The sequence below is a fragment of the Urtica dioica genome, chromosome 7, assembly GCF_054948205.1.
Source record: "Urtica dioica subsp. dioica isolate 48M chromosome 7, U.dioica_male_clone48M_v1_H2, whole genome shotgun sequence".
Classification (NCBI taxonomy): domain Eukaryota; kingdom Viridiplantae; phylum Streptophyta; class Magnoliopsida; order Rosales; family Urticaceae; genus Urtica; species Urtica dioica.
In genome coordinates this window covers 39007665-39033153 of record NC_142762.1, presented here as the reverse complement: position 1 = coordinate 39033153, position 25489 = coordinate 39007665, and the positions used below count along the sequence as shown (strand labels likewise).

The window sequence follows — 25489 nt, the reverse complement described above, 5'->3', positions numbered from 1 at the left end:
ACAAATTAATATTAAATATAAGAAATATTCAAAGTCTCGAAACACTCTCTCTCTTCTCCGATTCTCTCTTTCTTTATCTTCTCTCTCTAAACTTCAACATGGTATCAGAGCAGGGAAAATCAACCATCATGAACACCACTCAGACCACGCCCACTCAGTCACAATCTGAATCCTTCTCCCAACATATCACGAGCCACAAACTCAATGGCCACAACTTCCTACAGTGATCCCAATCTGTGCTCATGTTCATATCGGGACGAGGTAAAGATGACTACCTCACAGGCGTGGCCACATCTCATGTGATCAAAGATCCAACGTTCAAGAGTTGGAAGGCCGAAAACAGCATGGGGATGTCCTGGCTCATAAACTCTATGCTCCCCGAAATCGGAGAAACCTTCCTCCTTTACTGAACGGCAGCAGAAATCTAGCAAGCAGCTAGAGAAATCTTCTCCAACTCAGAAGATATGTCCGAGCTGTTTGAAACTGAGAACACTCTCCACGACCTACGTCAAGGAGAGATGTCTGTTACTCAGTTCTTCAGCTCGCTCACACATCTATGGCAGAAGATCGACCTCTACGAACAGCACCAGTGGACCAGCTCCGTAGACTCAAAAATCTACCGCAGGATAGTGGCGACCAAACGTGTGTTTAAACTACTATCCGGCCTCAACCAAGACCTTGATGAGGTCAGAGGTCGGATACTTAGTACAAAACCACTACCATCTCTCCGTGAAGCCTTCTCCGCGGTCAGACACGAGGAAAGCAGGAGGAAACTCATGCTGGGAGTTATCAAATCGAGCTCACTTCCGGGCTCATCCTCAGACTCGTCCGCCCTCACCACGCATGGAGACGAAGTACTTGCAGCCCGCGTCTCAACAGAGAGACCTCGCAAACCTCGCCCCTACTGCGATCATTGCAGACGACCTGGACACCTCCGAGAAACCTGATGGAAGCTGCATGGGAAACCACCGAGCTCGAAGTCTACCCAAGATACTAAGGATCCTAACTCAGTCGGAAACTTAGTGTCCACCTCGTCCGCTGCCTCGACCTCGACCTCAGACTCATCTCTCTTCAGCAACGACCAGCTCGCTATTCTCCAGAAGCTTCTTCAACAAGTCCAACTCAGTGGAGAACACTCGGGCATTGGCCCTCTAGGTAACTCTCCTAGAGCCATCAATGTAAGCTCAGAGAATCCCACAGCATGGATTGTCGACTCTGGTGCCACTGATCACATGACTGGTAATCGAAATCTATTCACAACTTACTCCGCTTGCAATAAAAGCATATCAGTCACCATCGCCAACGGAGCCAAAACTCAAGTCACTGGTATTGGCACCGTTGTCTTGACAAAGTCCATGAGGCTAGACTCGGTGTTCTTTTTACCTCAACTACAATGCAATCTCTTATATGTGCATAAGATCAACCAAGACTCTAAGTGCCGAACTATTTTTGATGGAAGTTCATGTGTGTTTCAGGAACAGGTCACGGGGAGACAGATTGGTAATGCCGAGCTGAGTACCGGACTCTATGTCATCAAGCCAGATCAGCCCGCCATGTGTCAGCTCGCCCAACATTCACCCCAGTACAAAGAGATCATGCTCAATCACCTTAGACTAGGGCATCCAATTTCATGTATATCAAAAGAATGTTTCCTTCTTTGTTTATCAATAAAAATATCAATTCCATTCAGTGTGACATGTGTGAGTTCGCCAAATATTCTCGAAGCTCGTATCACCCCACCTCGTCCAAACTATCTCGTCCTTTTGCCACAATTCACAGTGATATATGGGGGCCCTCAAAAGTTCCCAATATCACTGGAGTTCGATGGTTCCTTCTCGTTGTTGACGACCACACTAGACTAAGTTGGATATACATGATGAAACAAAAATCTGAAACATCCAATCTATTCAAAACATTTCACAAAATGATCCAAACACAGTTCGACACATCCATTCAAATTATCCACACTGACAACGCTCGAGATTACTTTAATTCTGAGCTCGGCGATTTCTTCAAAACACATGGCATAATTCACTCCAGCTCGTGCGTTCATACCCCGCAACAAAATGGGGTAGCCGAGTGGAAAAATCGACACATTCTCGAGGTCGCCCGAGCCATCATGTTCTCCTCAAACGTCTCATCTCATTTTTGGGGAGAAGCTGTCCTCACAGCCACCTACCTCATAAACAGAATGCCATCTCGTGTCCTTGGATATAAAATCCCATCTCAAGTCCTTCTAGAGACATACCCTCACTGTCGACTCATCTCAACCCTACCTGCGAAAGTGTTCGGCTGTTCAGTCTTCACCCATTCTTATGGCCAAGGTAAACTTGAACCAAAATCGCTCAAATGCATCTTCCTTGGCTATTCAGCAACCCAGAAAGGCTACAAATGCTATGAACCCCGATCACAAAAATTCATAGTCTCAATGGATGTATCTTTTCATGAGTTCAGTCCTTACTTCGCCAATTCAGCTCGTCAGGGGGAGAATGACGAAAATGACTTCCCAAATTGGCTCATCATAAACCCAGAATTCAGCTCGCCTCAAAATCCGACCTCGCCTGTTCCAGAAATTCCCAGCTCGCCCAGCTCGCCTCAAAATCCGACCTCACATGTTCCAGAAATTCCTAGCTCGCCGACCTCACCTGTTCAAGAAATTCCCAGCTCGCAATCCTCTGAACCCTCTCCATGCGAACTGAATATCACCCAGAGTCCGGTACAAGCTCGCGACCAAGATGTCTCTCCGAACCTGAACCACGACACTATTGAACAATGTAACATCGAATCTCCAGACTTACCCATTGCATTGAGAAAACCTCTTCGGTCGTGTGCTCAATACAGGATGGCAGATTACGTGTACTATGAGAATTTATCTACGAGCTACCAAGCCTATGTGGCGAAGTTAGATGAAGGAAAAGTGCCGAACTCCATCGAGGAAGCCCTTCAAAGTTCCGAGTGGCGAGACGCAAGTCATGCTGAGATCCAAGCCCTCGAAAAGAATGATACGTGGGATATCGTCGAGCTACCACCAGGCAAGTGAACTGTTGGATGTAGATGGCTCTTCACCATCAAACACAATCCAGATGGGACAGTGGAGAGATACAAAGCTCGACTTGTCGCAAAAGGGTACACGCAGGCGTATGGCATTGACTATCAAGAAACATTCGCTCCAGTTGCAAAGTTCAATACCATCAGAATCCTCATTTCACTAGCAGCCAACTTAGATTGGCCTCTCATCCAGCTCGATGTAAAGAATGCTTTTCTAAACGGCGAACTGGAAGAGGAAGTCTACATGCAACTCCCACCAGGATTTGACAAAGATCAAGGAGCCAATAAAGTTTGCAAACTCAAGAAGTCATTATATGGACTAAAACAGTCCCCTCGAGCATGGTTCGGAAAATTCACGAACGTGCTCAAACGTTGTGACTACGAGCAGAGTCAAGCTGATCCAACACTCTTCTCAAAAATCTCACACAAGGCAAGCACATCATTCTTAGTGTGTATGTGGACGATATAGTCATCACCGGAGACGACCTGGAAGAGATCAGGAGGCTGAAGCAAACTTTGTCATCTGAGTTCGAAGTCAAGGACCTCGGCAGCCTACGATACTTCCTCGGCATAGAGGTAGCTCGATCAGAAAAGGGCATCTCTGTTTCCCAGCGCAAGTACACGTTGGATCTCCTCAAAGAAACTGGCATGCTTGGCTGCAAACCAGTTGACACTCCGATGGATGCCAATGTGAAACTTCTAGCTCGCACCAACGAGGCCGCCACCGACAAAGAAAGATTTCAGCAGCTCGTAGGAAAACTCATCTACCTAACTTACACGAGACCAGATATTGGATTCGCAGTGAGTATGGTAAGTCGATTCATGAGTAATCCTTCGACAACTCACATGGACGCAGTTATGAGGATTCTCCAATACCTCAAAGCTGCCCCGGGGACTGGTCTCTCCTTTAAGAAAAGACGAAGTCAATGTGTCGAAGTATTCACAGATGCAGACTAGGCCGGACATGTTCCAGACAGACGATCAACTTCAAGCATCATACGTCTGGGGAAATCTTGTTACATGGCGAAGCAAGAAGCAGTCTGTTGTCTCAAGGAGTAGTGCTGAAGCCGAGCTCAGGTCTTTAGCAAGCGGAGTATGTGAAGGCATCTGGCTGAAGAGAGTTCTCGACGACCTCAAGATCATCACCGAAGGTCCAATCAAGCTTTTTTGCGATAATCAAGCTGCTCTCAGCATAGCCAAAAATCCAGTCCATCATGACAGAACAAAACATATCGAGATCGACCGATACTTCATCAGTGAAAAGATTGAAGAAAAAATAATCGATATGGAGTACATTCCGTCAGGTCATCAGCTCGCCGACATTCTCACCAAAGCCCTTCCGCGAGCAACCTTTTTCGAGCTATGTAGCAAGCTTGATCTCCTCAACATATACAGTCAAGCTTGAGGGGGAGTGTTGAAATCGAGCTCGTCAGATCGCCCTTCCGCGTCGAGCTCGTCAGCTCGCCCTTCCGCGTCGAGCTCGTCAACTCGCCCTTCCGCGTCGAGCTTGCCTCAGAAGTCCTCTCCTTGGAACTCATTCCTCATGGGAAATTGTCGCATCTATTTCTCATGTTATTTCCGATGTCTTGCTCTCTGTGTATATTTATTATTCTCTTTTTCCTAGAAGTAGTTTTTACACATGTATTTATTACACTCTCTCTTGTACCCACCTGATGTATAAATAGGTGATACAAATTAATATTAAATATAAGAAATATTTAAAGTCTCGGAACACTCTCTCTCTTCTCCGATTCTCTCTTTCTTTATCTTCTCTCTCTAAACTTCAACACATTTTCATCATTCTCCCCCTGATGAGCTGAATTGGCGAAGTAAGGGCTGAACTCATGAAAAGATACATCCATTGAGACTATGAATTTTCGTGATCGGGGTTCATAGCATTTGTAGCCTTTCTGGGTTTCTTAATAGCCAAGGAAGATGCACTTGAGCGATTTTGGTTCAAGTTTACCTTGGCCATAAGAATGGGTGAAGACTGAACAGCCGAAAACTTTCGCAGGTAGGGTTGAGATGAGTCGAGAGTGAGGGTATGTCTCTAGAAGGACTTGAGATGAGATTTTATAGCCAAGGACACGAGATGGCATTCTGTTTATAAGGTAGGTGGCTGTGAGGACTGCTTCTCCCCAAAAATGAGATGAGACGTTTGAGGAGAACATGATGGCTCGGGCGACCTCGAGTATATGTCGATTTTTCCTTTCGGCTACCCCATTTTGTTGCGGGGTGTAAACGCATGAGCTGGAGTGAATTATGCCATGTGTTTTGAAGAAATCACCGAGCTCGGAATTAAAGTAATCTCGAGCGTTGTCGGTGTGGACAATTTGGATGGAGGTTTCGAACTGTGTTTGGACCATTTTGTGAAAGATTTTGAAGAGGTTGGATGTTTCAGATTTTTGTTTCATCATGTATATCCAACCGAGTCTAGTGTGGTCGTCAACAAAGAGAAGAAACCATCACACTCCAGTGATATTGGGAACTTTTGAGGGTCCCCATATATCACTGTGAATTGTGGCAAATGGGCGAGATGGTTTGTACGAGGTGGGGTGATATGAACTTCGAGTATGTTTAGCGAACTCACACATGTCACACTGAATGGAATTGATATTTTTATTGATAAACAAAGAAGGAAATAGTCTTTTGAGATACATGAAATTTGGATGTCCTAGTCTAAAGTGGTTGAGCATGATCTCTTTATACTGGGGTGATTGTTGGGCGAGCTGACACATGGGGGGCTGATCTGGCTTGATGACATAGAGTCCGGTACTTAGCTCGGCATTACTAATCTGTCTACCCGTGACCTGTTCCTGAAACACACATGAACTTTCATCAAAATAGTTCGGCACTTAGAGTCTTTGTTGATCTTATGCACAGATAAGAGATTGCATTGTAGTTGGGGAACAAAGAACACTAATTCTAGCCTCATGGACTTCGTCAAGACTACAGTGCCAACACCAGTGACTTGAGTTTTGGCTTCGTTGGCGATGGTGACTAATATGCTTCTATTACAAACGGAGTAATTTGTGAATAGACTTCGATTACCAGTCATGTGATCAGATGCACTGGAGTCGACAATCCATGCTGTGGGATTCTCTGAGCTTACATGGAGGGCTCTAGGAGAGTTACCTAGAGGACCAATTCCCGAGTGTTCTCCACTGAGTTGGACTTGTTGGATAAGCTTCTGGAGAATAGCGAGCTGGTTGTTGCTGAAGGGAGAGGAGTCTGAGGTCGAGGTTGAGGCAGCGGACGAGGTGGATACTAAGTTTCCGGCTGAGATCGGATCCTTAGTGTCTCGGGTTGACCTTGAGCTCGGTGGTTTCCCATGCAGCTTCCAGCAGGTTTCTCGAAGATGTCCGGGTCGTCTGCAATGGTCGCAATAGGGGCGAGGTTTGCGAGGTCTCTCTGTCAAGACGCGAGCTGCAAGTACTTCATCTCCATGCGTGGTGAGGGCGGATGAATCTGAGGATGAGCTCGGGATTGGACTCGATTGGATAACTCCAAGCATGAGTTTTCTCCTGTTTTCCTCATGTCTGACCGCGGAGAAGGCTTCACGGAGAGATGGTAGTGGTTTTGTACTAAGTATCCGACCTCTAACCTCGTCGAGGTCTTGGTTGAGCCCAGATAATAGTTTAAACACACGTTTGGTCTCCACTATCCTGCGGTAGAGTTTTGAGTCTTCGGAGCAGGTCCACTGTTGATGTTCGTAGAGGTCGATCTTCTGCCATAGATGCGTGAACGAGCTGAAGAACTGAGTAACAGACATCTCTCCTTGACGTAGGTCGTGGAGAGTGTTCTCAGTTTCAAACAGCTCGGACACATCTTCTGAGTTGGAGAAGATTTCTCTAGCTGCTTGCCAGATTTCTGCTGCCGTTGGGTAAAGGAGGAAGGTTTCCCCGATTTCGGGATGCATATAGTTTATGAGCCAGGACATCACCATGTTGTTTTCTGCCTTCCAACTCTTGAACGTCGGATCTTCAATATTTGGAGATTTTGTCGCGCCTGTGAGGTAGTCATCTTTACCTCGTCCCGATATGAACATGAGTACTGATTGAGACCACTGTAGAAAGTTGTGGCCATTGAGTTTGTGGCTCGTGATATATTGGGAGAATGATTCAGATTGAGACTGAGTGGACGAGGTGGTCGAACTGGTGTTGAAGGCGGATGAGTTTTCGAAGGATTTCATGATGATTGAATTTCTGGGCTCTGATACCACGTAGAAATGATAAAGAAAGATAGAGAGATTCGGAAATGAGAGAGAGTGTTCCAAGACTCTTTGAATATTCCTTATATTTGATATGAACTTGTATCACCTATTTATACATATGGTGGATACAAGAGAGAGTGTAATAAATACATGTAATAATTCTATCTAGGAAATAGAAAGTAATAAATGTTACACAAAAAATAAGGCATAGAAAATAGATGACAAATAAATGTAACACATTTTCCCATGTGATATGAGTTCCAATGAGTGAGGACTTCCGAGGCATGCTTGTCAGGAGGAAAGCACGCTTGTCAGGAGGAAGGACGAGGTGACGAGATGAAGCTTGGGCGATATGACGAAGTGACACAGGAGGGCGAACTGACGAGCTGACGAAGTGACACGGGATTGCGAACTGACGAGTTTGATTTCAACACATTAGAGTCGAGCTTGGTGTTTCGGTTACAAAGTGTCACCAAAAGTGCCATCGCCTCTGGTATTTTTGTGGGACGAAAGAAGAAAAAGCTTTTTGCCTTCGTTCGAGAGAAAGTTTGGGAGAAAATCAAAGTAGGAATGGCTTGTGGGTGTCTCAGGTAAGAAATGAATTCATAACCAAGTCTAGCCTTCAAGCCGTCTCTAACTATGCGATAAGTTGCTTATGACGCCCTCAACAACTCGTAAATGACATCCACAAAATTACTGCAAATTTTTGTGGGGGAGACAATTTGAATAAGAAGATGCTTCGAGGAAAATGGACGACACTTTGCAACCAAAAAGCTTTGGGAGGCTTGGCCATTAGAGACATTGGGAAGTTCAATCAAGCCTTGGTCGCTAAACATGCATATAGAATCATTCATTTCCCGAATTCTCTGGTGAGTAAAATCTAGCGGGCTTGTTACTTCTCGGATACATAATTCATCAGACCTTTGTGTGGTTCGTCGTGCTCCTCCGTTTGGCGGGGTCTACTGTGGGGAAATGATATTATAGCTATGATATCATTTATTGACCCACCTCCTCTCCTCCATGTGATGTGTGTGGCCGAACTAAAAAAAAAAAAAAAAAAAAAAAAAAAAAAAAAAGAGGATTAATTTGGGACACGACACTAATCATAGCCATTCTTGGAAACGACTACCCTCTTCTCTTATATAAAACTACAACAGCTAAGGGCAGCTATTGTGCGTCCATGAAGAATGAAGAATCAGAGGAATCTTCCGGTCTCCCCCTAAAGTTGAGAATGTTTGTGCGGCGCATTGAGCGGAGTCGATACCGACAAAAGTCATTACCACCAAAAAAGGGGTCACAGACTCAACAGACAAACACCACTTGTTTGCTCTGCTTGGGCACCCGAAGATGGCGTCCTATGCAATTTGGGACCGAGAATCCTCAGGGTCTCGAAGCTTTGCTGGTTTTGGTGATCTCATTTAGAACCAAGGATTTAAATACCGGGGGAACCGGACGGGAACCGGTCCGGTTCCCCTTTTTTGGAGCTCCCCGGCACCGGAACCACCAAAACCGGAAGTTTCCGGTGGTTCCGGCGGAGGCGGCGTCCGGCCGAGCGCGCGAGGAAGAAGACCCGGCGAACCTGGGATGGCGCTTTCCACGAAGCTCGGCGAGAGAACCTGGGTGGTCGAGATCTGAGCGCCGTTCCCCTGGGGTGAAGGACTTGGACGAGAAATCAGAGAAACAGGGAAGAAATTTTGAAATCCCAGACTCACCCCTTGGCCCAACGAAGAAGAAGGAGAGATAGGGTGAGTGGGACACGTGGCTGAATCTCGTTGGCTCAAAGCAGTGATTTTTATATCACTTTGATTTTTTAAAGGGAAGTCTGTAGTACGGTTTATTTAATTTATTGATTCAAATTGATTCATTCTTTCTTATATATATAAAAGGTTTCTCATAATTCATTCGTTCTCCTTACCTTAATATATTTCAAATTAATTCGATAAACTCATTATTCCAAACCCAAAATGATGAAAATAATTCTTAAAAAATTAATTTACATAATTTTCTCGTCCTTTTGACATACTTAATTTACAACATTAAGCTTAAAATTTCGAGTATCACCATTGCATGTTCGCTATGAGTAGTCATTTCATTTATATCCATTTTATGTTGAATTTGTTGAACTATAATATTTGATGAATTGCGTTGTATTTTATCATTTTGTTTTGTACTATTGAACTTATTTTTGTTGTGTTTGTAATTTTATATTGTGTTGAAACATTTTACACTATTTTTAATTTTATGAATTGTATCCTACATACTTTGTATGCTTTTTTGTATATTTCTTTTATGAATTCCCCTCGGTAAATACGGTATTTGACGGTATTCCTCTACGGTAACGGTAAGTTCAACGGTACCGGTTTCCTTTTTTTTTCTCGCTTCCCCCGGTATTCCTTTACGGTACGGGGGGTTACCAGTAAATTCAAAGGCTCGGAACGGTAACGGTAACAGTATTTCGATCCTTGTTTAGAACCACCCGGACTGAAGGTACGTAATAATAGTTAACAGTCTTATGTAAATACAGGTAAACTCTTAACAATAAATCCAACGAGACCAAAATATGTGTAATTAGGTTGTTAAAGACGCATACGCGGCTACACCGAAGACACTAACTGAATATTTAATTCTAATCACAAAACATACTAGAAGACTCAATTTAATTAAAATTTTAAATACTTCTCATTCTCAAACAGCATGGACCAAACATTTTTTCTATATGAAATGGCACAAGTCTTTTCCTCAATTTCTCTCAATTTTTAAGTCACAGGGAAATCCTGATCCAACCGAACCAACTCTACCCATCATTATTCACTATCAAGCGTTCCCGAATGAAAAAGCTCACGCAAGAGATATATCATTATCGTAATCAAATTAAGTCAATAATTTATTTAAAGCAACCATAACAACACTTCAGGAAAAGAGAAGTCATATAGTATAGTAGTATCTCAGCAACAGTACAAAAGGTTTCAATGAACAAATAATTATAATAATAACAATTATAACAGTAACGAGATGATCAAAGTCTCTCTACAATCGGAGAGACGAAACAACAAACATTCAAAGCAGAATCAGTAGTCGGAAGAGAGAGAGAGAGAGAGAGAGAGAGAGAGCTCGTACTGCGAGTCAGTCTCTAGTAACTGTCCTCCTCGTCGGTCTTGTATTGCGCCATGACTTGCTCGCAACCGCGGTCAGGGTGGAGCTTGGTGAATCCGATGGCGTTGGCCTTGCGAGTGTCGGAGCACATGCCATTCTTGCGCGTGAGAATCACGCGAGCGCTCTCTCTCTCCGGCATGGGAGTCGCACAGTCGCTCTGAGGGCTCTTGACAACGAAAACGTCGCAGACCTCATCCTCACGGTCCTCGTTGATGTACATCTTGTAGCATCCCTTCGGGTCCGTCGTCGCATCCTGAGTGTACGTGATCTTCGACGTGTCCGATCTTTTCTTGCACACCACTCTAACCTTCGCATCTGGAAAATTAGGTCATACAATGACGCAATGCAGATCTGTGAGATACTGGAGTAGTAACGGTCTGTTTTTTTCGCTAGATCTGGACGAACTACGCAGAGATCGGAAGATCTGAGAGTAAAAGAGAGAGAGAGGAGGAGTGAGATTTACTTACCGGCGATGGGAGTGGAAGCGGGAGTCTCGAATTTGGCGACGCAGGTGTCGCAGAAGACTGATCCTTCCAGAATGAGAGGTCTCTCCATCAAGCTGTAAGCGAACGCCGTCGCCGGCAACATGATGAGCGCGAAGATCAGAGCCGGGTTCGCCATTGTTGAAACTTGAAACGAGAGAGAGAGAGAAGATGAAACAAACTGAAAATGGAAAGCGAAGAGAGAGAGGGTTTTGGATTAAAAAGGCCGTGAGAGAGTGGTGATAAAGTGTAATGAAATTAACGCGTCCGAGAGGAGGTTTTGTTTCTCTGTGGTAGCGGAATTTTGAACTTCAGAGTTTCTCAAGGATGATTGTCCATTGATACTGTGACACGTGGTTATTTATGGGTATTTTGGTCTTTTAGCGGAGTGGATTAGCGCAGGGGAATGTTTGGGAATCTGATGGAGTGCAAGCTGGCCGTGCCTTGTCGGTGATCACGTTGTGGGACCCACACAACGTTGCCGGGTGTAACGCGGATAGATGGGTTGTCATAACCGTGATCAACGGCAGTCATTGCTTTCCACCCAAATTTAAAAAAAAAAAACTCTTTTGCTAACTTCAACTTCAATTAGTCTTAGCACGTCGACTTGACTTTCAGTTAATTTCTTTATTATATTGACGAACATTTAAAGTTTTAAATTACTAAATACTTATATAGAAAATCATATGAAATAAGCCACCGCGTTGTAACTTGTAATTACAAACTATTCAACGTTTTTACATATTTTGTAAAATAGGTAAAAATTATAATGTAGCACTTCAACCTTTTTTTTAATTCCAAATTTAGCTCCGATTGATTTTCCATATTATTTAATGTTTTTAAACAAAATCTTACTCATAATTAAGAAAAATCGTATCTTGAATCATAAATAGTTCCTCCATATTCTTATCAACAAATTATATAATACAATGATTCCATATTAACTCTCTCTCTCTCTCTCTCAAGTCGATTTCGACGAAATCCACGCCTCAATCCTCTCAGGCTCCAACGCTGATCACCTTCTCACTTCTCTGACGTCGATTCTAGCAGAGTCCACATCTTCTCCGCTGATCTCCTCGACACTGACACCGTCTCCGCCGCTGTCCAAGGCTGTCGAGGTGTCTTCCATGTGGCGTCCCATGCACGCTCGAACACCCACAAGACCCGCAATCGATCGGAACTGCTATTGTCCGCGGTTGACGACACCGTCAACGTCCTGAGACGGCCATCATGACGCCGATGAAGATGATCGGCCACTGCAGGAATCGGAGGCAGCCCGCTTGGCTGCTCAGCCAGATTCCACCACCGAGGATCGGGATAAAGAGCTATAACATGAAGAATTTCGCTGCTTCGATCAGGTGTTTATTATTAACGCTCGGAATCGGGGCAAGACTGAAGAGCAGTCGGTGATTCAGTCCAAGACTGGAACGTGAGGCTGCACGCAGGCTGGGTCTCACCAAACGTCTGAGATCGCTGACCTCCAAGGGATGGTCAGAGGTATATTCTGTTTGTCACCTGTGAAAGGAAACAAACGTGAACTAGAGGGACCCGGAAGGTTTCCCTTCGGCGGGAACTTTGACGCTCAACATTAGTATTAGTGCAATGTAAGTGTGTATGGAGGGAACGTCCTCTGAGCTCGAAAGCATACTAGAGTATATTTAGAGTTAGGATCTCAGATAGTATACGCGTGCTTGGGTTATGAATGGCTCCCCAATTGTGAAGTGGGTGCTCCTATTTTATAGGAATTGGAGCAATGTGAACGCACGAACTGGGCAATGAAGAGATAATGATCATATTTGAATGGGAACCTGATGAGTCGATCCGCCCCCGCGGATCCATGTGCGGCCTTTGAGGTCGTGGAAGGCCTGTGCGACCAAAGGCGAGGCCCGCGAGTCCGATGACGAGGTCTGCGGGGCCGTGGCGAGGGTGGCGAGGCGTGGCCGGAGCCTCGTGCTCCTAGGCGGGGCCTAGAGGCTTCAGGCAGACCCCCCTGAGCGGGGTTGCCACTCTTGTTCGCGAGGCGTGCCTGATAATGGCTGAGCCTCGCTAAGGGCTTCGTGCTTGTAGTCTGCGAAGCCTGCTCCTTGAGAGTTTAGCTCTGGGCGTCTCCTTATCGGAGTTTTTGGGGCCACGCTGGAAGCCTGCGAGGCCTGCTCTCACAAATTGTCCTCGCTTGTCACTCGCGAGGTCTGCTTTGGTCCTTGGCGAGGTTCGCGTGTGGGACATTTCGGCTCGTGCTCGCGCTCAGACTAGCCGAGGCCTCGCTTATGGCAAGCTTTGGCCAGCCTAGGCACGTCCGGCCCCGATTATGAGTTTTAAGTCATTGCCGAGAGTCGACATTTTCTTGGTGGGGTTGATTCGACTGTTGTCAGCATTTAATTCTGAGGTGAGGATTTTTACCCTATAACAATTGTTCGTCTCATTTTATTTATTATTTTTTCATTAATTAATTTTTTTTAAAAAGAGTAATTCCTCCTCAAGGCCATCATCTTCTTCCTCAATTAATTTTTTCTTCTTTGGTCTCGTTTTTTTTTTCTTTTGATCGCTACACCTGGACAATGGTAATCCTCTATATAAAAATGTTTGTGTTTATTTGTGCTAATTTAAATACATGTAACTAAATTTGTGTTAATTTATGTATACTTGTGTTTTATTTAGTGTTCTTTATTGTATACATTGTTTATTTATGTCAGTAAATTTATTTCAGACGACGGCAAAGTCGGATCGGTTTCATTAGCGGCGGCGAGGGTGAAAGGCGAGAAGAATCAACGGCGTGATCAAATCTCAAGTTTTGTATATGTGGCTTATGATGATGACTTTTTTTTTTCGCATTGAATGTAGTTGCCGTATATATGTGGGTATAATTTCTATGTTCCACGTAAAATGTGGCTGTTTTCAAATTTATTCTTTTATTTAATTCAACATTTCATTTATTTAAAGAAAGGTATAATAGTCTGATCAAGTTGATTAATATAATTTATTGACTAATTCACAAAATAAATCAAACATTGACTAATTTGTCAAAATTAAGTTTCTAATTGGTTACTTTACTCAAGACCCCATACTTCTACTGATTTAGGCGGCAAGGATTAAATCTCTCTGCTTGGTTCAGTAAGAAGGTTAAAACCAAAAAAAAAAAAAAAAATAAAGATTTGGAAGAAGTTACTGTGAACATTTTGGAACCTATCTTCCAAATACATGTACCCATGGCCTAGGCCTAGCCCAGTATATAGCCAAGGCCCATTGTTTAAATATACTATTTGATGGGATAAAGGTGAGAGATGGCCCAATATATGGCTAAGGACTCGTGCTTAAACGAGGGAATCAAGAACAAAACACGTGATAATGGCTTCTATGAGCCCTTTTTTACTTACAGTTTTGAATGTGAAAACAGAGATTTTTAAGTTATAAACCTAATTTATTTTTATCTTGGAAATAACCCACTAATCCGAAATTAATTAAATTAACTGAATAATTAATTTAATTAATTGAACAGTTAATTTAATTAACTTCGGTCTGACGAGCTATTTTCTCAATAAAATGAAACTTGGACTATTTTTTAAAATTATTAATTTAATTAATTGAACAGATAATTTAATTATATTAGGTTTGATGAACTATTTTCATAATAAAATGAAACTTTGACTTTTTTTTAAAGAAGAGTGAGTTGTTGAGCTACCGATCTAATTATCTATGAACTTCAAATGTATTTTATTATACAAAAAAATATATTTAAAAAAACAAACCACGATGAATAGTACCAAAATGTACCAAAAATTTGAACCACCGAAATGAAATTTCATTTGCTCAAAATAACTATGATTTTAGCAAAAATATAAAAAAAAAAAAAAAAAAAAAAAAAATTATGTCTCGGACAAAAGTGTATATATAAAAAAAATCTCCTTAAATACAAAAAAAAAATCCATATATATAAATTGAAATAGCTAATTAACTAGGTGAAAGCATCTCAAATCCTGGAGAAATCCGAGCAAAATAAAAAATGAAAACGAAAGTTGAATCAATTGGTCTAACTCTTTCTGAATATTCTAAAAACGACGCCTCAATTGCTAAAACGATGTTACAATTATAAAAAACGACAAGAAAGTCATTTTTGACAAAAAGAAATGTTTGATTAAATTACACAGTAGAGTATAGGTTGACACGTATAATATATAGGGGATATCAACAAAATTTAAAAAGGGCAAATGAAATCACAAAGGTAGTTTGGCAGAGATTTTAGATCAACATTCATTATATTATCTTCTCATGACAGTTTTATCCAAATAAGTCCAACTTGGCGACTGTGTTAGCCAAAAATCAAATCCGTATCTAGGAAAACAAATGAAATGAATATGAAAAGAAAACGAAAAGAGTAAAAGCTGCATCCACAATCATGAAAACGCTTATATTATATAAGAGCACTTCTACAACGCACCAAGTTAAAGCGATTCGCGAAGGGACAAGTTCCGGAAAGTAATTGGCCTCTTATCACTATAAAACCACACTTAGCTTGCTCTAGTTAAAGCACCCAAGTCTCACTTTAAGAGAGATTTGAAAGAGTGACCCAAAAATAAAATGTCTACGAAATTGTTCCTACTTGTGTCCCTAGTACTCATGGTTCTCACCAGCACGTCCTTGGCTCGTCGCAGGCCTCCAAGGGGCGGCAGGCCCGGTCGGGGAAGAGGACCACCCCACAGCCTGACCCAAACGATGACTTCCCTAGAAGAGATACTGGGACACGGCAAGCACCTTCCGAGCATAGACCCAAGACATCCTCCCAAACACGGCCCGAGGGGCCCACACGTGGGGGACGACCATGATAACCACGACAATGATCACGACCATGACCACGACCACGACAGTGATCATGATCATGATCATGACCATGACCACGACGGCGATCATGACCATGACCACGACGATGATGGTGACCATGATCACGACCACGACAATGATCATGATAATGATCATGACCATGACCATGATGATGATGGTGACCATGATCACGACGATGATGGTGACCATGATCACGACCACGACAATGATCATGACCATGACCATGATGATGATGGTGACCATGATCACGACCATGATGATGATGGTGACCATGATCACGACCACGACAGTGATCATGACCATGACCATGATGATGATGGTGACCATGACCATGATGCGAAGAAGCTGTCTCGCAAAATGTCGCCACGCGGCATGACTCCGTGATCATTTCGTGTTGGCGGCGCTATGTAATATATGATATATGGTTTTGAAACTAATAAGATATTTAGTACTCCGATCCGTATAGATCCATGTCTCTCGTGTGTTTTTAGCCGACTAGCTTTCCTTACGAAAGCTATATATTTTCATGCATGTGATTTCAGAACGGAGACATAGTATGTAGTGTTTGCTATTTTTACTTCTACTTATGTGTGGTTTTTATGCATAAAGTGAGTCGATATATATATATATGGCTCTTCTTGTTCGGATTAGATCGCTCAACGGACTCTTCTTGCAGGTTTTTGTTTAATTTATTTAGTATTTTTTTTTATCTATTTATTTATTTATATGGTTTTGCTTTTAGAAGAACACGCAACTACATTAGTCAACTTTTTCAAAATAGTGAAGTCTTAATCTTTTGAGCAAAATATATCCAAAGTTTACACTATCTATAGTTATTGCAATTTATAGAGAGGGGCAAAAACATTATTGACGCATGGAATTTGTGAATTTTATAGAACATTGACATTTTTTTTGTTGCAAATTTGTTGATTTCAATTAGCTCCTATGAAGTTTGACAAGTTTTTTTTCTTTAATTATGAATATTGACAAGAAAAAAGTTTACAGTCAAGTATTTACTGAATTATACATTATTTGTATTTTAGAGTCTACACCAATTTTATGAGCAAAATAAAAAAAAAATAAAAAAAAAAGCCTTTCGTCCCAGGCTCTCTCCAAGTGCTGGACACGCCTTCTCATGGGCTGAGTGAGTTATATATATATATATATATATATATATATATATAATACATGTTCACACATATTTTATTTCATTGTAATGAGTTTTGTGTGTGTGATAGAAAGTACGGGTTACGGATAATAGTTGATCCTTATGCGGGGTCAGGGTCTCAAAACGGGTGGGAGCACAGGGGACAAGAGAATTTTATTGAATGGGCGCGCCAGATGAATGGCACGGCGCGCGCCTCATTTTGTGAGGCACGCGTGGAGGGAAACAAAGGGTGTGTGCGACGAGTTTTCCTTGTCGCGCTAGCGCGGCGTGCGTTTTCCTCTGCATTGCGCGCCCAGCCACTTCGTGAATGGCTGCGGAACGTGCGAGCGTGTGCTTGAGCCAATTTTGAATGGGCTTTTTGGCTCTTTTTGGGCTTTGGAGGACTTTTTGGTGACCCGGCTTGTTGGGCCTTCAGATTCGGAATCTGATGCAAGTTGCGACGAATTTAATGTTTCATATTTTCTGAGAACGACCGATAACACTCATATAATTTGCATAGTCCGAGCATGAGCTCGGAGACACCGATAACAATAAGAATGAAGCATTGAACCCGAGTCAAATAAGTACGACAAACCAATGAATCTAGCTTTTAGAACGAATCAAAAATATTACGAACATGTACTTGAATAATTTTAGCTTTGAAAAAAAAACGACGAATGATCAAACATATATCTTATATTTTGATAAACGTTTTAAATCGAAAACTATGATTCTTGAGTCAAATGGTAAACTACGAGAATCTAACCTAGCTCTGATACCAGTTATTGGGAAGTTACAAGTTGGTATCAAAATGAACAATCGCTCTGATACCAATTGATGGGAAGATAATATGGTATCAGACACGAACTATCACTCTGATATCAATTGTTGGTAAATAAGATGGTATCAGACACGAACAATCGCTCTGACATCAATTGTTTGGAAGTCACAAGTTGGTATCAAACACGAACAATCGCTCTAATATCAATTGTTGGGTAAACAAATGTTATTAGTATTGGACACGAACGATTGCTCCGTTGCCATTTGATGGATACATTACTTCCCTAGGGTTGATTACAGCTTCCATGTATTTAACACGAACAATCGTTTCAATATTTCTTATTGGGTAACCAATCTCTTAACCCTTACAATATGTTTAGTAGTACGGAATAGAAGAATACACGAACAATCACTAATCTTTATAACGTAAACAATAATTACCAAGATACTCAAAATTATTCAATAACAACTGATACGATATTTAAGACAAACACAATCAACACAAACTATAAGAGGATTTAGTAATACATGCATTTCGACTCAGCTACATATCCTCCATGCTCCTAGCCTTTGAATCTCCTTGCTTCTTAAAATCTTGAAAAGTTGGTTATTTTGTAATATCGATGTTTGAAGTTTTTTTTTTTTTTTTAAGGCAGTTTTGCTGTAGTGGAAATTGAACCCACGACCTCCACACAGGAGGTGGTGTGGAATTACCACTAAGCTATCTTAGGTACCACTCTCAATGTTTGAAGTTGATTAGTCCTTTTTTTTTTTTAAAGGTCTCCTTAAACACACGAAAAAAAAAATCGTATATATGAATTGAAATCGTGAATTAACTATGTGAAAGCGTCTCAAATCCCGGAAAAATCCGAGCAAAACAAAAAATGAAAACGAAAGTTGAAACAATTGGTCCAACTCTTCTGGATATTCTAAAACAATGATTCAATTCCACGATTCACGCGTTGACCGCGTGCAAACTCCACTACCATCGAACGACTCATAATCTCATCTTATATATTACTCCGCCTTTGCTTTGCACGAGTTGAACTTGAATCATTAAGAAACTGTAGAGAGCACAAAATGGGTTTGTCAATAACAAGAACACTCGTGGTGCTCTGTATGTTATGTTTATCAGAGGGTAGGAAGGTAATTAACCGCGATTCGCGTTTGAGAGCCGTGAATCTGGGAGGCTGGCTTGTCACGGAAGGCTGGATTAAGCCCTCTCTTTTCGAAACCATCCCAAACAAGGACTTCTTGGTACGTTTGTCTCTCTCTAACAACGATATCAACATAACTGTGCTTTAATGATTGATTAAATAATGTTTATATTATTAATTAGGATGGAACTGAGCTTCAATTCAAGTCAGTGAGTACAAGAAAGTATCTGTGTGCTGAGCTTGGAGGAGGAAGTGTAATCGTTGCCAACCGCACTTCGGCTTCTGGATGGGAAACTTTCAGAGTAATAAAAATGGCTATGACTTGCAATTTATTTTATTATTTTTGAAAATGTGTGGTTTGGTAGCTTTGGAGGATCAATGAGAGGGATTTCAACTTGAGGGTGTTCGATGGCCGGTTTGTGGGGATTGGGAGCAGAAACGGCGTCGTCTCAGAAGCCAAAACGCCTAAAGCCTCCGAGACTTTTCGGATTGTGAGGAAATCGGCCGATTCTAGCCTTGTTCGGATTAGAGCGCCCAACGGACTCTTCTTGCAGGTTTTTGTTTAATTTAGTTTTTTTTTTAATCTATGGTTTTGCTTTTAGAAGAATACGCAACTATATTAGTCAACTTTTTCAAAAAAGTGAATTTTTTAATTTTTTGAGCAAAATGTCCAAAGTTAACACTATCTATAGTTATTGCAATTTATAGAGAGGGGCAAAAACTTTATTGACGCATGGTATTTGTGAATTTAATAGAAAATTGACAATTTTTTTTTTTATTTTTTTTTATTTTTTTTTTATTTTAATTAGCTCCTATGAAGTTTGACAAGTTTTTTTTCTTTAATTATAAATATTGACAAGAAAGAAGTTTACAACCAAGTATTTACTGAATTATACATTATTTGTAATCTAGAGTCTAGACTAATTTTATGAGCAAAGTAGTTTAAAAAAAAGAGCAAAATAGTAATTAAACGATGATTGGTAACGTTGTATTATTTTTCATTAAATTTAAAACATAGTGATACCTTAGCTTGGATGGTGCTCGTGGCTCGTTTATGAGCTTCTCTACGTAAATAAAAGTCTTGGGTTCAACTTCAATCCCCACTGACAACAATTACCCTTATTAAAAAAAGAAGAACTTAAACCTTACTAGTCAACTCAAATAACTTGTTAACTTTATAAAATAATTAATTAAACTTATTCCAATCCTACACGAATTATATAAAAGTTAATAATTTCTGATCATTAGAGTATTTTTTTAATTTTAATTATATATTTTTTCTAAAATTACAAATAATCGTTGATAATATTTATGTGAAAATGACTAAATTATTGCAAATCAAAATTTTGGGAACCATAATTTGCTCATAATTAAATGAGTAAAGGCTGAAATATATAATAATAATAATATTAATAGTAATAGTAATAATACCTTAAAACAATTGCAACCTTAGTTATGTTTTTAATACACTTAATGTCAAAATTAAATCGGGTTTTTGAAATGTTAGATTCAAATTCAAGGAAAAGTAAAAATATTGAATCGTCACAGAAATTAATTTAAGGTATAAAAATGTGTTATAAATAGTAAGTTGAGAATACAAACATAGCATTTTTGGAAAACCAAAAGTACAACAACATAGCATTGAACTTAAACCCAGAGTTGTTTCAATATTATTGTGGCGGACATTGAAAATATATCAGGCAAAAAGTGAGGAGGTTGTAACAGCAGATTACTCGGCGAACGGTAATTCTGCCTGGAAAGACAACGACCCGTCTGTTTTCGCGATGAAAATAAGCGGGAAAATGCAAGGAGAATTTCAACTTACAAACGGTCATGGTCCAAGAGCGCCACAAGTCATGAAGGTATCACATTTTTTTTTTCCTTCTCTTATCAAACAATCATATATTCTTTTATTTTTTAAAGAATTAATCGAAGGAAGCAAAACAGGAACACTGGCGAACATTCATAGTGGAAAAGGACTTTGAGTTTATATCGAAAAACGGGCTGAACGGCGTGAGGATTCCCGTGGGCTGGTGGATTGCAAGCGATCCGACCCCAAAGCCTTTCGTCGCAGGCTCTCTCAAAGTTCTGGACAATGCCTTCTCATGGGCAGAGTGAGTTATATATATGTATGTAATACATGTTCATGTATATATTTTATTTCATTGTAACGAGTTTTGTGTGTGTGTGTGTGTGATAGAAAGTACGGGTTGCGGATAATAGTTGATCTTCATGCGGCGCCGGGGTCTCAGAACGGGTGGGAACACAGCGGCGCAAGAGACAGTTCTATTGAATGGGCAAAAACTGATGATAACATAAACAAAACAGTTCGGGTCATTGAATTCCTTACAGCCAGGTAAATATTTTACCCCAATAAATGTCTTGATTGCGTAGAATAATAAGTGTAGTTTTTTAACTCTCTCTATATATATTGTTGTCGAACAAAGTTGTAGTTAATTTTCTAATTTTATTTGGCTAGTTACCAATTATTTGGTTAAAATTAACTACCCAAGGTTCTATAATCATATAAACGTAAAAAAAAATTAAGTTTGTAAAATAGCCACGTTTGGTTAGTTATACTTAATTCGCCACTGAATCTATTAACAATTTAATTGACAATTTTGCGCAAATAATTTATGCTCACTGACAATTAATGGGGGGAGTTATTTGGACGAAATTGTTAATTGATTATTTTTAATAGGATCAATGGCTAATTTACTATAACTAATTGCTGGCAATTTAGTTACTTATAAATTTTTTTATTGTAAACTGTAAGTTGTGGCTTCAAGTACAATTATTAGTTCTGAATAGAAGAAATTTATGTGTCACATTAGCTCGTAAATCGGTTTGTTGTTATACTTAAATATATTCTCAAGTCCCATTTTTTAATAGGTCCAATAGATATATAGCTTTATTTACAGTTTTGATTTGCCATTTATCCAATTTTTAGTAATTTTCCCTTTTTTAGTTAATAACCATAACCAAAGGTTTACACATGTAAATTAACTTAAATGCTTTATCAAAACATTGGCTATTCACCTAAAATTTATCTAGAGCTTTCAAAACGTTGGATGTTTACCTAAAATTTATAAAAACATTGACTAATAAGAAATTCCTCTGGTTTTCGATTGAATATTCATAATTGGAAATTAAAAAAAAAATTGATTTCAACTTGTGACATTATTAAAATTTCTTAGGTACGCTAAGAGCCCGAGCCTTTACGCAGTGGAGCTCGTAAACGAGCCACGAGCGTCGTTCGTGACTTTCGAGCAAGTGAGCAAATACTACAAAGCCGGCTACGAAACTGTGCGAAGACACTCTCGCACGGCTTACGTGGTGCTCTCAAACCGGCTCGGAAACATTGACACGAGGGAGTTATTCCACATCGCCAACGGCTTAGAAGGATCGGTCATCGACGTTCACTACTACAACCTTTTCACCTCCGAATTCACCAACATGACACCCCAACAACACATGAATTACGTTTCAACCAATCGCACCGAGCAATTGAGCCATATCACCACGTCTAATGGCCCTCCAATACTAGTTGGTAACTTCCTAGAAAATCTTCGCATTTTGTGACTATATTATTTATTTTGTGGAATTTGTCTCTGGTAACACATTTTTGAAATATTTGAAATTTACCGCTAAAAGATTTTATGGCAAAAATAATTTTATTCAAGTCCTAAACAATCATTTTTCTTGAAGATTATGTGGTTACTGTTTTAGCTTCATAAAATTTTGTTTTGTTGTTTATGTTTCATTTATAAGAAAAATAATTGTTTATAATTAAAAAAACAATAATTTTATAATGAAATCAATTTTTCTAAATGAAATTTATTTATTTTTTAAATTTCCCCAATAATTTTATTATTTTTTAAATTTCCCCAATAATTTTATTATTTTTATTTTAAATGAATCCCAATTTGTGCGAGTCAGGTGAATGGGTAGCTGAGTGGCCACTTAGTGGGGCGAGCAAAGAGGATTACCAAAGATTTGCAAAGGCCCAATTAAAGCTTTTCGGTAGAGCCACATTTGGGTGGGCTTATTGGACTCTTAAGAACGTCAACAACCATTGGAGTCTCGAGTGGATGATCAACAATGGTTACATCAAACCTCTAGACTTCCTCTAATAGACTTGTTATACTTTTCCTTAAAAACCATTTTCTTTTGCGTACTTCGATTGAAGTGAATTATGACACACGTTACAATGTAGTCTCTTAGTAGCTTTAATAAACAAAAACTTCCTGAATATTGAAGATTTTTGTAGTTATTGTTTTTGTTAGGTCTCTTAAGTAAAAAAAAAAAATCTATGCACCATTGACTTAGCAATAAAAGCAATTTTAAAATCAATTAGAGGTGCTCATATATATATATATATATATATATATATATATATATATATATATATATATATATATTTTATCTAATTTCTCAGTCAAAACAATTTAACAATTACGAGCAACTAAACGAGAAATTTTTTAAATAATAATTTAAAAAATGCCAACAATGGTAAAGAAATAGACAACTAGCCGTTTTAAATAAAGAATTCCAAAATATACCGGATAACTCAAATTTTAAACCAAGAATGGCAAGAATCGTAGGAAACTGAAAACCCCTCCGCCGTCCGTTGAGATTGAGGATAGCTGTGACCTGGGTATGAAAAGAAAAGTGGTTACCACTAGTGATCATGATATGTCGGCTAAGATGGCCCGTCGGGTACTCCCCAACTCTGCTATCGAAGGTTCGTCTTCTCCTGTGGGATTGAAGCCCCTGCAGGAGATCCCTGCCTCTGCTTCGACCCCTACCCTGTCTCCAGTTGTTTCTTCGGATATGGATTCGACCGGAAACCTTCAGAATGATAAAGCGGCGCCCATCAGCGTGGAGGGCCGCCGAACACAATGATAGGTGTTTTCTGGAACGTCCAGGGGCTGGGTAGCCCCCGGACGAGGAGGGCTCTTCGCTCTCACACGGCCTCTCATCACCCCGATCTTTTGTTTCTCTCCGAGACGAGAATGAGGAGTATGAGGGCCGAAAGAGTAAGAGTCTATTTGGGGTTCGAGAGCTGTTTCACCGTGGATTGTGTTGCTAAGAGTGGGGGTCTTATGGTTCTTTGGCGAAGCTCCATAGGTTTCTCTGTTCGTTCCTTTTCAAGATTCCATGTGGAAGGGCTTGTTACCGATGAAGACGGACATTTCTGGAATTTTCTGGGTCTTTATGGAGATCCGGTGGCTAACCAAAGGAATTTTTCTTGGGAACTGGTTCGGAGACTGAGACCGTGGCCCAAGAGCCCCTGGCTGGTTGGGGGAGATATGAACGAGGTTGCTGCGAATTCGGAGCTTAGCGGGGACCGTACGAGAGGTCCAGGTTTGATGGAGGACTTCCGCTTGATGATGGAGGACTGCGATCTCAGTGACCTGGGTTTTGTGGGAGACTTGTTTACGTGGCGCCGAAGCGATGATCCAAGGAGTAGTGCGCCTCTATCCCGAGGCTACTGTTCGACACTTGGATTTTTGGGGCTCTGATCATAGACCGTTGCTGCTCAACACGACGGGCCAGGAGAAAAGTGCTAGGGGCAGGGGCCCCAGTCGGTTTTACTTCGAGGAGGCTTGGTGCCTCGAGGAAGGTTGCGATGAGGTGATTCGCTCGACTTGGAACTCGTCTTCGGGAGGAGATGGGGGGACCAGGTTCTTCGGTCTCTTAAGCAATGCCAGGTTGCTCTCAAAAGTTGGGGGAAGGTGAACTGGAGGACGCTGCGAGACCGTATCGAGAGACAGAAAGTGGTATTCCGTGAGGCGAGTAATAGAGATGAGGGTTATAACGTGGAGGAAGTACGACGGGAAGAGCGATAACTTGATGCGTTACTTGAGAAAGAGGAGACCTTTTGGCGCCAACGTAGCCGAACCACGTGGATGAAATGCGGAGACAAAAACTCGGCCTTTTTCCACCGGAAAGCTTCAACGAGAAAGAAGAGGAACTCTATCCAGGGGCTCTTCGATGATAATGGGAGTTGGGTTGAAGGTACACATGGTATTGAAAATGTTATTTCCTCTTATTTTTCATCTATCTTCTCCTCTGTGCAGCACTCGATGGAAGCTTTGGAGCAGATTGGCGAAACTGTGACAACCATCATCACCTCTGACATGAATGAGACACTTATCCGGCCTTTTACTAGTGAGGAGGTGAAACAAGCGATTTTCGACATGGATGCGATCAAAGCCCCTGGTGCGGACGGTTTCCCGGCCCTCTTCTACCAGAGATACTGGAATGTGGTGGGCGATTCGGTGACTGAGTTATGCCTTGCGATTCTGAATGAGGGAAAATCGGCTAAAGACATCAACAACACGATCATCACGCTTATTCCGAAGATTGACAAACCTGAGAAGGTCAGTGATTTCAGACCAATCAGCCTCTGCAACGTCCTTTATAAGGTAATTTCTAAATGTCTTGTTAACCGCCTTAGAGACACTATGGATATCTCCATATCAGAGAACCAGAGTGCCTTTGTAGGGGGTAGACAGATTTTCGATAACGTTATGATTTGCTATGAGGCTATTCATACTATGTCCCGTGGAAGGTTTGGTAACGGTTCTTGTGCAGCTCTTAAGATTGATATGGCAAAAGCTTATGATAGAGTTGAGTGGCCCTTTCTGGAGTTTATGATGTTAAAGCT

At 40.9% G+C, this 25489-nt stretch overlaps 3 protein-coding genes across 3 annotated transcripts; 2 read left to right on the top strand and 1 right to left on the bottom strand.

Annotated features, from left to right (window-relative positions):
- Positions 1 to 10090: 10090 nt before the first annotated feature.
- On the bottom strand, positions 10091 to 11172 carry LOC149391426 (Pollen Ole e 1 allergen and extensin family protein). The gene is made up of 2 exons (XM_089621147.1): positions 10882 to 11172; positions 10091 to 10729 (listed from the first exon to the last, which is right to left on the bottom strand). Exons 1-2 carry the CDS (start codon positions 11033 to 11035, stop codon positions 10392 to 10394), a joined length of 492 nt encoding a protein of 163 aa, XP_089477273.1. The 5' UTR covers positions 11036 to 11172; the 3' UTR covers positions 10091 to 10391.
- Positions 11173 to 18557: 7385 nt separating this feature from the next.
- On the top strand, positions 18558 to 23094 carry LOC149391425 (putative glucan 1,3-beta-glucosidase A). The gene is made up of 8 exons (XM_089621271.1): positions 18558 to 18916; positions 18999 to 19118; positions 19182 to 19370; positions 20517 to 20678; positions 20764 to 20930; positions 21017 to 21172; positions 22014 to 22366; positions 22756 to 23094. Exons 1-8 carry the CDS (start codon positions 18740 to 18742, stop codon positions 22947 to 22949), a joined length of 1518 nt encoding a protein of 505 aa, XP_089477397.1. The 5' UTR covers positions 18558 to 18739; the 3' UTR covers positions 22950 to 23094.
- A 623-nt stretch (positions 23095 to 23717) lies between these two features.
- LOC149391424 (uncharacterized) lies at positions 23718 to 24341 on the top strand. Its single transcript, XM_089619989.1, has one exon. It carries the CDS (start codon positions 23718 to 23720, stop codon positions 24339 to 24341), a length of 624 nt encoding a protein of 207 aa, XP_089476115.1.
- Positions 24342 to 25489: the final 1148 nt, after the last annotated feature.

Excerpts from the sequence above, each read along its gene's own strand:
- LOC149391426 (XM_089621147.1), bottom strand. The coding sequence starts at position 11,035 with ATGGCGAACCCGGCTCTGATCTTCGCGCTCATCATGTTGCCGGCGACG. Across the intron at positions 10,730-10,881 it reads CGCTTCCACTCCCATCGCCG|ATGCGAAGGTTAGAGTGGTG; the intron begins GTAAGTAAATCT and ends CTAATTTTCCAG.
- LOC149391425 (XM_089621271.1), top strand. The coding sequence starts at position 18,740 with ATGGGTTTGTCAATAACAAGAACACTCGTGGTGCTCTGTATGTTATGT. Across the intron at positions 18,917-18,998 it reads TCCCAAACAAGGACTTCTTG|GATGGAACTGAGCTTCAATT; the intron begins GTACGTTTGTCT and ends ATTATTAATTAG. Across the intron at positions 20,679-20,763 it reads GAGCGCCACAAGTCATGAAG|GAACACTGGCGAACATTCAT; the intron begins GTATCACATTTT and ends GAAGCAAAACAG.
- LOC149391424 (XM_089619989.1), top strand. The coding sequence starts at position 23,718 with ATGATAGGTGTTTTCTGGAACGTCCAGGGGCTGGGTAGCCCCCGGACG.